The sequence below is a fragment of the Esox lucius genome, chromosome 4 (genome assembly GCF_011004845.1).
Source record: "Esox lucius isolate fEsoLuc1 chromosome 4, fEsoLuc1.pri, whole genome shotgun sequence".
NCBI lineage: Eukaryota > Metazoa > Chordata > Actinopteri > Esociformes > Esocidae > Esox > Esox lucius.
This window is the reverse complement of record NC_047572.1, coordinates 18,348,474-18,364,314: the sequence shown is the minus strand read 5'-3', so window position 1 is coordinate 18,364,314 and position 15,841 is coordinate 18,348,474. Positions and strand designations below refer to the sequence as shown.

At 43.6% G+C, this 15,841-nt stretch overlaps 1 protein-coding gene across 1 annotated transcript in view; it reads right to left on the bottom strand.

Annotated features, from left to right (window-relative positions):
• Position 1: 1 nt before the first annotated feature.
• Positions 2-15,841, bottom strand: part of snx25 (sorting nexin 25) — a 33,884-nt gene continuing 18,044 nt past the window's right edge. The window contains exons 6-19 of the mRNA XM_010898324.4: positions 12,927-12,997; positions 11,155-11,345; positions 10,248-10,379; positions 9,797-10,072; positions 9,267-9,431; positions 8,549-8,680; positions 7,077-7,217; positions 6,560-6,673; positions 5,599-5,760; positions 3,715-3,832; positions 3,324-3,390; positions 1,983-2,164; positions 1,277-1,377; positions 2-803 (exon numbers count right to left, since the gene is read on the bottom strand). Coding sequence (XP_010896626.1) covers positions 735-803; positions 1,277-1,377; positions 1,983-2,164; positions 3,324-3,390; positions 3,715-3,832; positions 5,599-5,760; positions 6,560-6,673; positions 7,077-7,217; positions 8,549-8,680; positions 9,267-9,431; positions 9,797-10,072; positions 10,248-10,379; positions 11,155-11,345; positions 12,927-12,997 — 1,921 coding nt within the window. The 3' untranslated portion in view covers positions 2-734. The remainder of the gene's footprint in view (positions 804-1,276; positions 1,378-1,982; positions 2,165-3,323; positions 3,391-3,714; positions 3,833-5,598; positions 5,761-6,559; positions 6,674-7,076; positions 7,218-8,548; positions 8,681-9,266; positions 9,432-9,796; positions 10,073-10,247; positions 10,380-11,154; positions 11,346-12,926; positions 12,998-15,841) is intronic.

Here is a 15,841-nt window from a genome sequence, read left to right as displayed (position 1 = left end):
GTGGATTAATCAAGTGCTTTGTCTTTGCAATTTATTGCTTGTAAATGCTCTAAACATTTTTTTTTGGTAAAAATAAAATCTATCAATAAATCACAAATAAAATTGTCACAGACATTACATGACATATTGCACAATGAAGCAGTTTTACAATGAACACGCACAGGTAACATATTGGTCAGGAATGTATCTGAGGTCGTTATGCAGCTTTTTTTCTTCGTCATGGGCACAACACTCATTTCACCACTATTCACATTATGTAAGTCCTACCTGGATCCAAAACAAACAGGAGTCAATCAATAGCCTGGCTTTTTTGCAACAGCTCTTGGCAGTGGAACTGATTTTTCATTTGTCACAATTCTGCTACTGAAAAGATGTAGCGTAGAAACAAACCAAAGCTTATCTCTCTAGTTTGAGCAATAAATAAACCAAGTGCATTCAGATAAAGGTATCTCAGAACAACAACAGAAAACATCCATTTAAGTGTACTGTGCTGAAACAGTACATTTTGTTGATGTTATGCTTGTCTTCATGATCTGTTGAGTGAAAATAATAAATGTAGTTTGAACAAAAACATTGTCGTTCCCCTGTAAACTATCTGAAGCCCACTTAGATCTCCAGGAGTACCTCCATCTACTTCACTGAGTGTTTGAGTTAGGCAGACTCCCAACAGCACCCTATTCCCTATAGTAATCTACCTAAGTGAGAGAATAGAGCGCCATTTGGGAAGCGTAGCCTTAGATTTGGAGATCTGCCTCCATGTTGAGTTCTGGATACAGCTCTTTCAGAATCATCTCCATCAAAACCTGAAACCGGCAGATAACATTTCAGGAGGACATTAAAACTCGACATTATTTCAGTGGAAATTGTTTTCTTATGCTTGCAATGTCTGAGACCGACTCATCCCTGCCTTTGATGCTGACCCCTTCCCCTATTGGAGTGAATAAGTCCATGATACCATTAACAAAACAAAAAAAAAGGCATCTTAAGATTCCCCCCAAAACACAAACTTCAAATGGGAATGTTTCTGAAGTGTACAGTTTGCCCTAGCCCCAGGAATGACATGCAGTTCTAAATTAAGCCACTAGGTGACAGGGCTGGCTTGCAGTTCTAAACTAAGCCACTAGGTGACAGGGCTGGCTTGCAGTTCTAAACTAAGCCACTAGGTGACAGGGCTGGCTTGCAGTTCTGACACACCCAAACAGAAGACTTGTGTGCCTTTCCCTTCCAACTAGCTACACAACGGCAGCATGTTCCATACCTGGTGGGGATAACTTACATAAAGTAAATGCTTGTTGGCATTGGACTCCTGAAGTGCGTTGAAGATTTTGATGATCCCATACCTGGCGTTCTGCTGTCCCACCAGGTTCTGTAGTGCATCTGAAAGACAGTTAATGTATGTTTGACTTACCTACCATAGGGAAAAGGCACTGACTAAGTCGCTAGGCGTCTGCTGAAAGTTTAATGACAACAGCCATGTGTAGAAGCAACATGGTTGCGCCAGGAACAGGCGCAGCGTATTAAGCCAGACAGTCCACTCATAGACACTGTTACTACACTTTATGATCAAGAACTGAAGCTAGTCATGCCTGGAGTTCCTACTGTTGCAGCCTGGTGTACTCTGCATTAGGAGGACCGTTTCACAGCTTCTCCTTGCCTTCTACAATGTCTACATCCCACATGGAAACCTTACCAATATGTCAGGGCACTGGCAACTAGATTCACACAACACAATCTGTCATTTTAGATGGTCTGGGGCTGGAATATATCTGGTCAATTGACTACATCTAAGCCCAAAAAGAGATTGTATATACAAACAATAATTTCACACCTTTGTTTTATTTAGAAACGATCACATATTGGCTAATTTTATGAGTCAGAATACACAAGGACAGATTGGATAATTTTTGGGAGATTTGTCTTAATAATTACAGTGAAACACACAACCCAAAGATGGGAACATTAAGAGGGTAGGGAGGACTTACCTGGGATATTGTCTAGTAACTTCTGTTGTGCTCGTTCCTTGGTCTCTTGACGTTCTGAGTCAGAGCGAGCCTTGATTTGTGGGGCCAGTTTCCCGTTTGGCCAGAAGGTATCCCGGAAAATGTTGATGTAGCAAACGAGCATCTGCTCACTGAAGATCCAGTTAACAGTGTCTCGAATCTGCCTGATGGGGTAGAAGAGGAGGGGGGTAATGACAAGAAAAACTGCATTACAATAACAGAGTTCTATCTACCTCTCAAGATACTTGACATGCTCAGAGCAACAACCCATTACAGTGCAAGCTTAAAGATGGGATCAAAAACAGAGGAATGGTCAGAGTCCGTTTCCCAAATCACCCCCTAAACACAGTTAGTGCACTAATAGTGGGCCTAGTTTGAAAGTGGTGCACTATGCAGCGAATCAGGTGTCATTTGTGATAAAGACTGGGAGTGTGTAAGAACCATTAGAGCAGTCAGAGTGCAAAATAAGTTACAACCACACCATTCCCAGTCATGTCACAACCTGCAGTTCATTACTCACTAACTGATGAGTCCTCTCTGCATAGGGACACCAGAACTCAAGAAACTGCATATTTTTGGTGCAGATTATAGGACCATTAAAAGGGTACACGAGTGTATCAGTAAGGAACTATGTAAAATCAGAACTGTGTACAGAAAAGTTTAATTCTATTTTGTATTCTGACCCACACACAATCAGACTGAGCAATTTAAGGGCCTACAGAGGTTCATGTAATTAATCAAATATACAGAATCCGGCCAAAAGTTTGGACTCATTCAAGTGTAATTCTTTAATACTGAAGACATCAAAACTTTGAAATAACACGTACTGCATGATTCCATATGATGTCTTCACAATTTATCTACAATGTGGAACAGTAAAAATAAATAACCTTAATTGAGTTGGTGTGTCCATACATTGATACTGTATAGGCTACTGTATATGGGTGGAAGTATGTATTTAACTTTAAAAGAGACCTAGGTTTAAGACTGATGTCTTTATAAATAAATGTTACCGATACAAAAAGATCCCAACGAAGACACTGGTAATATTAAAATGTCCATTTGTCCCTTTTGTGACTACAGCATGATTTTACAAAACAACTATCTGAAAACAACTACCAGTCAAGTCAGACACAGTCATGGCAGTAACTAAAAGGTGTTGGCATGTTGCACATAGACTAACACACAAGCTACAACAAACCTACTGAAAACACATTATTTGGGTGTTGGCAACTACGTTCGCTTTAACTCTGAATCAGATGTAAAATACTTCCATTGACTGATTTTGCTTTAAACACTAGCAAATGAAAGTGTAATGCTTACTTGTTTATGGTCCTTCCAAATGTGACTTGAACTAGTGCAATTAGTGTTTTTCGTACCCATTTGAACACTGAAATATAAAAGATAGTATCACATTAGTGTTGGCAGGGATGTGACTGGATTAAATTCAGATGCACTTCAGAGTTGCAAAAATGGTTTTTAATAACTACAAACAAGAATGTGTTAAGAAGATTGCTCTGGCCAATTAGACACAGACATAACCCATCTTAAAATACACAAGCGTACTATTAGTACTCACTTCATAGTTTACTAATAGTGAAGAGGGCCTTCTCAATAGTAGTGCATAATAAAGGAAGTAGGGTGTCAATTGGGACACAACTGAGTGTAGCATAGTGTCTCATAGCCGACAGTGTTGCGCTACAGTTCCACTCACTTCCTCTGAGCTCGAATATCTCTCCTATGAGCATAAAGCAGGGTTCAGCCAGGGCATCTTTTCTCCCATCTGCCTCGTCTCCATAGTCTGACAGGTCACTGTCATCCTCTGTCTCCTCCTGGTGGGGAAACAGGAAGGCACTTGAGCACGGGTTGGTGAACTATTGGCACCCTTGGTATAAATGCCTGTCTACCTCTGCCCACTGACGTCAGCTATTATCTGTGCTAAATTCCAACCACATTTATTGATTGAGGCAACCCAATTTAACAAAACACAAAAAAAAATACTTTTATGCAATTAAAATAAACAGAAATGCATTCTCCTTACGCTGAAAAAGTTAGTACACCGCTACATTCACCATCATATGCAATTACTAAAATTAGAATCTGGTGCACCAAAACAGTAGGAAATGATTAGAATATCAGTAGTCAGTAACTTGGGAGGGTCCAACCTTCGATAAAAATGTGAAGCTTGGTCTGGTTGGTCTAGTATTAACCATATGGGTGAGTGGTAACATCACGCCAAGATCAAAAGACCAATTTAACGCCCACAGAAGAGAGATTTTAGATGCCCATGAGTCTGGGAGGGGTTTCACAGATGAACCAAACATAGATGTTGCAACTGGACAATTAATTGAACAATATATGAGTGGAGGGTTATGAAATGGAAAAGTCCCAATCTCCATCCTCCATCCAATAATTTGGGGGGAAGAAAATCCTCCTAGTTGATCTAAAAGACCAACAGTTACAAGAAATTGCTTATTTCAGCAAATAAAGGGGAATACTAGCTTTTGAGGCTAAAGGTGTACTTACTTTTTCCATGCTATAAAAAGCAATTTCAGTTGATTTCTATGAATAAATGATTGCAATAGTGGTGAATTGAAAATTACCAAATATGGAAAAAAAAAATGTAAGAAAAGAAAGAAAATAAGAAAGCTTTCCAGGGGTTTGTTTACTTTGTCTCATGACTACAGGCTTTAGGAGTGACCTGTGTGAGATCTATTTGGTCATCTTTCATATCAGATTCCCCCACCAATAACTGAAAATAATAAGAAATTACCTTTAAGCTCGATAATTTAAAATTTTCAAAAACAAAGTTGAGTTGCAGATTCCAATTCAATGCAACTGCTGAATCCCCAAATCCTATTAGTATGAGTCCAGCTGTATTTAGCATCATTTGACATTTGTCTATTCCCTAATTATTCCCCCTGGGCGGAGTTGCTTAAACACCAGCGACCAACAGGGCCTTGAGACAACAGTACCCCACAGTCGCATTTCAGGACACCTTGGCCATGCGCGCAACCCAATTCAGCACTGGGACTTTAGGATGAGATGGAAGGGGCCGAAGCGCATGAACGTACAGTCCGTTCCCCCCCCCACCTTATAGGATCCATACCCCAAAGAATTCAGGCTGTTCTGGAAGTGAATGGGTCCAACCCAGTATTTTATGTACCTGATAAACTGAAATGAGTGTATGTCACAATGTTTTACACACATTCAATCGAAACGTATTATTATAAATACAGTCCGGGACAAACTGTTGCTTTAAACCTACCATTTAGGGTGGTATGTCTAATATGTTGTTGATAAGTGCCAAATCTCTTGAGGAGAATCACTGTCATACCTCACATTGCCATGACATTTCAAGTGTGACGGCGAGTGGTTTTCATCACATACATCACACATCAGCATGTAAATGTTGGTTGCAAAATGTTTGGGGACCCCGTTTTGGCTCGCTGTTTCAAATACACAACCAGTGGCCAAAAATCCCAGAATGCCTCTTTTATATGAGGTTTTTGGTTGATGACCACAAAACATTGAGGGAACACTCTCATGGCACTGTATCCGTGCAACCCTGTTTTCTGATGTCACGGTGCTAACCCACCTCGGTATGTGAGAAGAAGTCTCCAGGCAGTTTCTCCAGGAAGGAGGCCAGGGAAAAAGAGGACTTCTTCTGGATGTCCATGACCTTTAGGTGCTCTGGGGAAGGGCTGAGGAAGGCATAGAGCGCCTCACTCTGACACATCCGCTCGTCTGTCAGCATTTTCTAGACGGGTGGAGAAAACAGCTTTACGTTAGACTGTGTGTGTCCCAAATGACACCCTAATCCCATGATGCTTTACTTTGACCAGGTCCCTCCCATATAATGCACTGGGACGCCACACTAAGTGAAGATTTTCATCTAGTTACATTTGTTTCACACCATTTAGGAGTAATTTCGGACCATGTGTTTGACAACAGCCAATATCAAATAAGAGAATGGGTTCTTATTTTTTAATACACAAAATTAAAACAAACATCAGATGCAAACAACAATTAGGTAAAAAAAAAAAAAGGTATTTGATTGGTTTGAACATTTTACGTGACGCTAATTTACCTACTGTGTGTTTTCTCTATGGTGAACTTCCCCTGGATTCCTTGAAGGAAAGGGCAGGTTTCCACAAGGCTGAGGCGGGCCTAGTATGCTGATATTTGTTGCTCACTGCTTACATTGACACTGAACTAGATCTGGGTCCTGCTCAGTCTATGTTATGGACATTGGAACGGAACCAGACTACAGCAAATCAATCAGGCAAACATGCTCAATGATAATCCTCCTCCTAATGACTTTTATTATTATCCTACTCTTACCCTGTTTATATAAAGTATGTGCCTCGTTTCATCTTTCTTATTGATTCTCATCTCCGAAAACCTCCGTCTACTTTTCACTGTCCTCAGACATCTCCCATTCTGACAAATGACAGTGTCCACCCATGATGAATGATACTGAGAAAGGCCTTCCATATAAACACAGACTGACAGTACCAAGCTTTGTTGTTGAACAGTGTAGGCAGATAATGACTTACTTGCAAAAATGTGTTGAGCTGGTTTTTGGACTTCTCAAGAAATTTTTGGTCAATCGACTTGAATGGCAGTTTACTAACTGAGGGGAGCTGGACTTTTTTCAAGCTGGGGAAACACTGCAGAAAGGTAGTAAAATAAATATGGAAGGAAAGAGAGAACAACAGAGTTATGTTTCAATCTTCACAGCTTCTGGTTTGCAACACCTCTCATAACATGCTGTGGAATGGTGACTCACTCCATCTCCACGGCAACCGGCCGGTGAAAGCATTCTTAGGGGTGATTAGATGGCAGGCAGGGATATTTGAAACAAATCGCTGTGACACAGCAGCGCTGCACTGGGCATTCTAAAAGATTGCTGTTAGTTGGCCGAAAGAGGCCGTGTCCCTAACACACCCTATTTCCCTTTCGAAGTGCACTACCGGTCAAAAGTATTGCACTTTAAAGGGGAAGAGGGAGCCATTCGGAATGCAGACAACGAGACCGGCTACGCAGCTGCTTTCATCACGGAGGGACCTTTACCTCAGTCAGTTTCCGGTGCAGGGCCTGGAACTCGATGAGCTTCCTGGTGACACTCCAGCGGCTGTTCTTTGAGTCATCTCCCTCCAGCAGGCTCACTGAGACACAGTAACATGGCATCTGCTCCCCGTTCTCCTCTACGGTCTGGGTGGGGACAGGGGCAACACTAATAGTCATTTGTCTTTAGACCTTGTTCTTCTTCCAGCACAACGTGGTCAGGACATTTGTTAGTCCGGGGCACAGTTCATGTATCAATCACTGTAACCTTTGGTTGAGTTGGGAGGACATGAAGCTTGCGATGCCTGGGTTGTGCGTTTGATTCCTGCTGTGGACTAACAGGAAAGATATTGGAGAATGTGTGCACTACTGTATGTCGCTCTGGACAAGACTGCTAAATGACTCAAATGTTAACCACAAAAGTATAATTGAGACCATGCTAATCCAATGGTGAGAGTGGACTACTCAAGAACATTTTAAAAAGTGGTTGGCTCCAGAGGGAGGTGAGCTGGTGGGCTTGGAGGTAGCAGAATGCATGAAAAAAGGCACACCATTTTTAAAGAAGGCATTGTTCCTCTCGGGCTAAATTAAAGGCATACTCCTTGGGTGGGGGCCTATGTTGATTGATATCATTTCTATCTGACTGAAGAGTAGTGGCAATTGTAATTTTAAACTAAAAGGGAATTTCCATTCATCAGGAGCTACTGTAGGAACGTTTACATGGCCTGCGGCAATCATTCTGTTAGGACATAATGCACTGGAGGGATAAGAGTAGCAGCCTCTCTTCCAAGTAACGGCCACATGATGGTCTCAAGACTACAGTGTTGTACCGCACAGATAGGCCGTATGGGTTGGGCCTATCAGATGTGGCCTGAAAATCAGATTCCACCATGTTTTATTTGAAGCTTTACCACACAAACAGTGATTTGTTTTCATGTCTGAAGAGGTACCAGAACCTGACAAATAGGTACAGGACAAACAGTACAAAACTGAGAGGATCCAGCTAAGACAAATTAAGCATTAACCAGCTCATTACTCGAACGCAGAACTTGAGACAACAGTCATTGCTTCGCTGAACTTCAATACAAACACAAATGTGGAGAGGTGGAGTGTGTAGCGGACTTTAGATAGCAGGGTTCCTTCTGTCCTCCTGTGTTTTGTTGGTTCACAGCTAATTAAAAGAGAGCATTAATCACAGTGGTTCTCCCTGCCTAAATGAATTGTGAGGAGTAATATGCAAATGTCCTCCATTCCACAATCGGGAAATAAATGAAGCAGAAAATGGAAAAGCTAATCTCGTCTCACACAAACAAACAAGGACTACAAGCAATAACACCAAACAAACAATGACTGGGGTGGTTTTGTGATAGCTTTACAAATCCTCAGCTCCTCTCTCGCCCATGAAAGAAGCTTGCCATATGTCATAACGGTAAAGCTGAGACGTTGCGTGCATGAGGTGTGTGTGTGTACCCACTAACCTCAGCTGTTGTGATAAGGGCTCTCCATGACCCCAGGTTTTCACACCACCAGTCTGTGCGAGAGATGTGTAGCTGCAGGTCGCTGTGCTCCTTCTCCATGGTCCCGATCTCTTCCTTCAGCTTACACACAATCTTAGAAAACAGCAAACACACACACACACACACACACTTTAAATCCTTGCTAGATGAGAGACCGCAGTGTCTCATACAGTTGAAGAAGGTGGCTTTTCTGTCAGTGTAATTTGTCAAGTGCTCCCTGTATCACAGGAAGTAGAAACATCCATAAAGGCCACAGCGTGCAGAACCACTGTCTCAACAAAAGAAACCTAATAATGTCAATGTATTGTGCTGTACGCAATAAAGGAACATTTCATTATTATTTAGTATACTAACATTGGTCTTAACCCTCAATTAAATGGCTAAATGATACATGATCAAAACCTTAATCAAATAATTCCATGGTTCTCTGTGAATGCCTGCACACTCAGACTGAGAGGAACTTCCGGTAAATAACAGCAGCCATGACAATCTAACGTCCCTCACATTCTATCAGATCGAGTAGCTCTAAATAGATTGGATGCAACCTTGAGGTATAGACTAAATACAAGTGCAGACGAATCACCTAATTACACATACTGACAGACCCTCTGCATACAACATGAACTTCACAGAACTTCCAACAGCACCAGAAGCTGACAGGGGCATCATGGTCAGGTACCTTTTTGTCTGGCTTGGGGGCGTTTTGGATGGAGCCTAAGGCCTGCCGTTTGTACTCCAGCTTGTCGTAGAGCTGGCGAAGCTTGTTGGCAGCGTAGCTAGCCTGCTCATTGATGCCTTTAGTGCCCTCATCCAGAGCCTCCTCTCCTCCCTCCAGGACTTGAAGCTGCAGAGGTTTACAAGACGACAATGCCACAACTAAGTGAAGACCTTGCTTGGGTGTGGGCAGTAACAGAACGCTGGCTGGGGTGTGGGCGGTAACAGAATGCTGGCTGGGGTGTGGGCGGTAACAGAACGCTGGCTGGGGTGTGGGCGGTAACAGAACGCTGGCTGGGGTGTGGGCGGTAACAGAACGCTGGCTGGGGTGTGGGCGGTAACAGAACGCTGGCTGGGGTGTGGGCGGTAACAGAACGCTGGCTGGAGTGTGGGCGGTAACAGAACGCTGGCTGGTGTGTGGGCGGTAACAGAACGCTGGCTGGTGTGTGGGCGGTAACAGAACGCTGGCTGGTGTGTGTCCCCTCCCCAGCTCACCCCTTCATCCTTGTCCTCGCTGCTGGACTGGGAGCTACAGCGCTGCTCCTCTCTTCTGATGAGCCTCTCATAGAGGTCAGAGACCAGGAACGAGGGGTAGTAGCGTTCCTTCATGGTCTCATACACATCTCCCTGGATCCGGAGGAACACATCAGTACCCTTGTTTCCCACCAGGGTCTGCTGGATCTCCTTGTACAAGGCCTTCTCCACAGGGATCTCTCTGCTCTCCACAAAGAAGTTCTGGTAGATCTCACCAACCAGCTGAGGAACTTCGTTCTGTGTAAAACAACCGGAATCAGGATGTGCAGATAGTTGTCAGTTTACAGATTCAGATGTGGTTCATTTAAAAAGTAAACATGTAAAACAACTCTTAAAAAATAATACTACCAATCAAAAATATTTGAATGGGATTTCTAACCACATTTGCTTATGGAGCATGTGACAGCTTTACCTTGTTGGCAGTCTTGAGGGTTTCCACTAGCTCCCAGAAGCTGATTAATGCCCTCTTGTCCACTCGCTCCATGTAGACACGGAAGTGCTCCCGGAACCCTGGGTTGGACATGATCTCCTCAAACTGTAGGATCTATAGGAGACAGACCAACCAGGGGTTATGAATGCTGCTTTAACTGGCAACTTATTCCCTGTCTAGGTCTCAACTTTTAAAACCGTGTCTACAGGGCAAAACTAGTCCAGTATGTAGCGAATAGTGGCAGCCAGCATCTATTAGGCCTTGAGTAGTGACTCAGCCAGTCAATAAATGCCATCGATTTGAAGGTCAGACAGACAATTTAAAGGTGACAACAAAGACTAACAGAGTTGAGTGTGGCTCAGTGGGGTAAGGAGAGCTGGGCTGCTCATCACTGCCAGACACTGGACGAGCTCAGCAGTCAGGTCCTCACAGGACAGTAATTGGCCAATGTTCTGAGGCATCTGATGGATCCATTCAATAAAGTTCTGGTCAGAAATAGCGCGCTGTCCAAAATGGTCACGCCAACACCCACACAGGTGAAAACTGTGCAAGGCCTGGATCCATTATTGAAGGGCTGTACAAGTGTGGGTCCTGGAACACTGTTGTCATCCTCTCCTAACGAGGGACTGATTCAGACCAGGTGATTGAAATGAACTAGCAAGAAGAAAACACCAAGCTTTTTCTGACCCCTCGTGGCTCGATATGAGTGTTCTGAATATATTGGACGATCGAACATACACCAGAGAACAGCAATAACACGAGACATGACCTCTGCTACGCTGCTGTGTGATAAATCTGCTACTGGCATTACAACAGGGTTTATACTGGCTGGCGGCATAAACGGCAACCAAACGCCAACACTAAGCTGTGTGTGTGTTTACAGACGCACCTTCTGGCTCTGGGGTCCATCTCCCTCCTCCGTGGAGCCCTCCTCCTGCTGTTCGTAGTTGGGGCCCCCCAGAAGACGGATGCGTTTCTCACACTGTTTCTTGGCCACGGTGAGCTGGTTGATGTAACGCTTCATGTTACGTGCTCTGAGCAGGTCCGCCTTCATGGCTGCAGTCTCCTTCCCTTTACTTTCTATGGGGGGGGGGGGGGGGGGGGGGGCATTTTACACAATCCATTGAGGATTGTGTAAAATGCCTTGGTTACACTGGAGTTGCCACACAAGTCTTTCTACATCATCGCATACAAATCAAATGTTCTCTCAATCACTTGGCTCTACTCAACTGAGAAGAGCTGAATGGCAGCCTAGCCTTTGCGCTGTGCAAGAGACATTTCAGTGAATTACATTTACTCGAGATGCCATTAAGCTTACAGCCCGTCAGGAGTTTCCAGGCTGCAGTTTATTGTAGCTCGACAAAAGAGACAATATTAAAACATACTATCTCAAAAAGGCCTCACAGGAAATGCCTGGTCAATCACTATGCCTATGCATCGCTAATTGCCCAGCAATCAATAAAGCCCAGAGGACACACCACAGATGGCCTTCAGATGCTACAAAGGACTTTACTGACATCAGAGCTGTGTTGTAAGCCGGAACTCACACCCATTAGGTCTTTCAGAGTGGTACACAAATGCTACATGGATGGGGGACGGACAGATCCTAGATTACATGGATGGGGGACGGACAGATCCTAGCTTACATGGATGGGGGACGGACAGATCCTAGCTTACATGGATGGGGGACGGACAGATCCTAGATTACATGGATGGGGGACGGACAGATCCTAGCTTACATGGATGGGGGACGGACAGATCCTAGATTACATGGATGGGGGACGGACAGATCCTAGCTTACATGGATGGGGGACGGACAGATCCTAGATTACATGGATGGGGGACGGACAGATCCTAGCTTACATGGATGGGGGACGGACAGATCCTAGATTACATGGATGGGGGACGGACAGATCCTAGCTTACATGGATGGGGGACGGACAGATCCTAGCTTACATGGATGGGGGACGGACAGATCCTAGCTTACATGGATGGGGGACGGACAGATCCTAGCTTACATGGATGGGGGACGGACAGATCCTAGCTTACATGGATGGGGGACGGACAGATCCTAGATTACATGGATGGGGGACGGACAGATCCTAGATTACATGGATGGGGGACGGACAGATCCTAGATTACATGGATGGGGGACGGACAGATCCTAGATTACATGGATGGGGGACGGACAGATCCTAGCTTACATGGATGGGGGATGGACAGATCCTAGCTTACATGGATGGGGGACGGACAGATCCTAGATTACATGGATGGGGGACGGACAGATCCTAGATTACATGGATGGGGGACGGACAGATCCTAGCTTACATGGATGGGGGACGGACAGATCCTAGCTTACATGGATGGGGGACGGACAGATCCTAGCTTACATGGATGGGGGACGGACAGATCCTAGATTACATGGATGGGGGACGGACAGATCCTAGATTACATGGATGGGGGACGGACAGATCCTAGCTTACATGGATGGGGGATGGACAGATCCTAGATTAGAGCTTGTTTCATTTATAATGGCCGCTGCTCTGATGCACAAATTCTACACACTTGAATACTTTTCAAAGTCAAGGACCCAGACTGTAGCCGGATCACACGGGTCTACGTAGATTGTTCGCTGAGGCAGCTAAGTTGTCTGTGACCTACCTTTCTGTTTCTTTAACTGGGGGAGGCTGCTGATAGTCGTGGCCTGAATGATCTCCACCACGATCTGGTACCTACAAAAGTAGAGCGAAAGAAGGAAGGGAGAAGGAGGGAGTGAGAGGAGATGGGGAGAACCAGAGGAGATGGGGAGAACCAGAGGGGAAAATGACTTCAAAAAGAGCGGGACTACCAATAGGATCACAGAAAACACCTTCAAGGACATCTGCCTGTAGGCCTACCTGAAGACCCAGTCCCTGGCCTCTGCTCTGTAATATACAGCTTAATATAAGAAGATAAAGTGAAGCATTGTGGCGCTGAGAACATTTAGATTCCATTTCACTCCCACAAAGAAGTGAAATAATTGATACACTTCCAATGAAGTAAGCAAATGGAGATGAAGACACCAATTGCAATCATGTTATGTTCCCACTGCTTCATCGTTCCCTGAATAAAATGGCCAGATACATCAAATAAATGGAATAGGCGGCGGGGCACCATAAAATGGTGTTGAATATTTAGTTAGGAATATCACCCCCTCAGGCACTATCACACACAGTTTCTTCTATTCTTCATTGCAGATCATATCAAACTCTGTCAGACTGGATGGGGAGGTTCATTGAAATGCAATTTTCAGGTTTCCCCACTGCTGGTTAATAGGGTTTAGACTGGGATTTGGCTGGACCACTCAAGGACATTCACAGATTTGCCTCAAAGCCGTTGTCTTGGCTGTGTGCTTTAGGTCGCGGTTTTGCCCAAAGATGAATGTTAGCCCCAGTATAAGGTCCTGTGTGCCCTGGGTTTTTCAGGGACCTCAGTGTATTTTTCTCTGTTCATCTTTCCGTCAATCCTGACGAGTCTCCCATCCCAATAGCAAGATGCACTTGACACCATCTTCACCATAGGTAATTAGTCAGGCAATGAGCGGTATCTTGTTTTCAGCAGACGTAGTGTTTGGCATTCTGCCCTAATTTCAGAGAGTCTTTTGGCATGTCATGAGCCTTTTACTCAGGCGCGGCTTCCTTGTAGCCACGGTTCCATAAAGGTTTCACTGATGGAGTGCTGCAGAGATGCTTGTCCTTCTGACAGGTTCTCCCCCCCACTCATTTCCCACAGGGGAACGCCGTACAAGTAATCATGTAAAAATCTGAAAGCAACTGTTTCACCATAGTTTATTTTAAGTGTCATAGCAAAGGAGTGGATACTTATGAAAGCACAACCTTTCGGGGTTATTAAAAAAAACATAGGCTTTCCCCAACATTGCACTTACTAATTGGGATTAAAAAGGTTAACTTGCTGCTCATCAACCTGTTCGAACCTTAACTCACTACTGTACTATGGGGCCTCTCCTCCCAACAGACAAACACGCATCTTGAATATGCAGAAGTCTACAATGATGGATTTTCCATTATTTAGAATGTGACAACTGTTTGTGTGAAGAAACATGCACAGAATGAGCAAGAAACTTCAAATGGGCAAACGTTGCTTAATGCAATATTTTTCAGTTTAATACCTAAAACAAATTGAACATTCTCAACCACATGGTAGACATAAAACAGGCGCATGTATCTCTGTCTGATTCGAGAGTAATAACATTTGTGAATCTTTTGAAAAGGGGGTGGGGGGGGTGGTGTTTAATTTCTTTTGTAATGTCTCTTATGCTTTTATGTTAAGCACACACTCTTTACAGGCTTCACTGTTTGTTTTGTGGCTTCTAATAAAACACAGGGTTAGGGATATGAGTCTCGCTAATCGAGACACTCAACACCACTTACAGGATTTTTAATAAACTTGGGTGAATGCTCAATAAAATATTTATTTGATGACACTGATCATCATTTCTGGTGTATTTCTTTGCTGTTGCCTTACGTCAACTAGAAGACATGCACATAGTAGTTCTGAAGGATCACATGGAAAGCAAAAAAATATATATATATATAACAGCCAAAGACAAAAGAAGAGTAAATCCTCCAAGAACCTTAGAAGAATTTAAACAGGACTTTCTGGAAAACAATCACATGACTACCAAAGAAAACTGCTTCAGTTTTTCATGTAAGCCAGGCAACACAAGATACTGACTAGGCAAGCCTAGTGACCAGGCAAGTCTAGTTCAGCCGGGCCGCAATAGAAAGTGTTGAGATTCTAACCCGGGTCGCCCGCGTGAAAGGCTGCGTCGTTAACCACTACACCACAGAGCTGGCTTTACTTCCAAACCAGGTTATTGTAAGGTTTATATTTTTCCTTTTTCCCCTCAAAGATTTTTTCAATAGAATTGTTCACATTAAAGGTGGAAAAAGTTCTTTGTCTCATTCTTTTACATCAAAAAAACCTGGCTTTCAACAGGGGTGTGTAGACTTTATATCCACTGTAACCATAAACTGTTCTTTTTTTCAGGCTTACTATAATGTAGATACTAATGGTTTTAGCCAGCGAAGTTTGTCTATACGGAATAATTCATAATGCGCACTTTGCTTCGCCTGCGAGGAGATACGAACTCGGGACTTATAGTACACAATTCCACTTATCTAACCACTACGCTATTTAACAAGGGGTAGTCAGTCAGTCAGGAAGAGACATTCCCTCTTCTTAGCCGGCTCCGCTTACGCTGAGATCTTTGTTACTTTTCAGTATTGATGTTCATGAATATTTATTTGGGTTTAATTCAATGTTATATAGTGTTTTTTTTAAACAAACACTGCCAAAATAAATGGCTTTACACAACTTTCTCAGGTTGCCTAAGACTTCCTCACACTAACGTAGTCTTTTCTAGACAACTATATACTACTATATACTAGGGTCCATTTAGTGTATATTCTGAAGTACTGATCTATATTGGGAATAGGTTGCCATTTGGAACATAATGACAGACACACCCAAACAAGTTAACAGGCAGGCCCATGAAGGCTGACACGTAGGCGTTT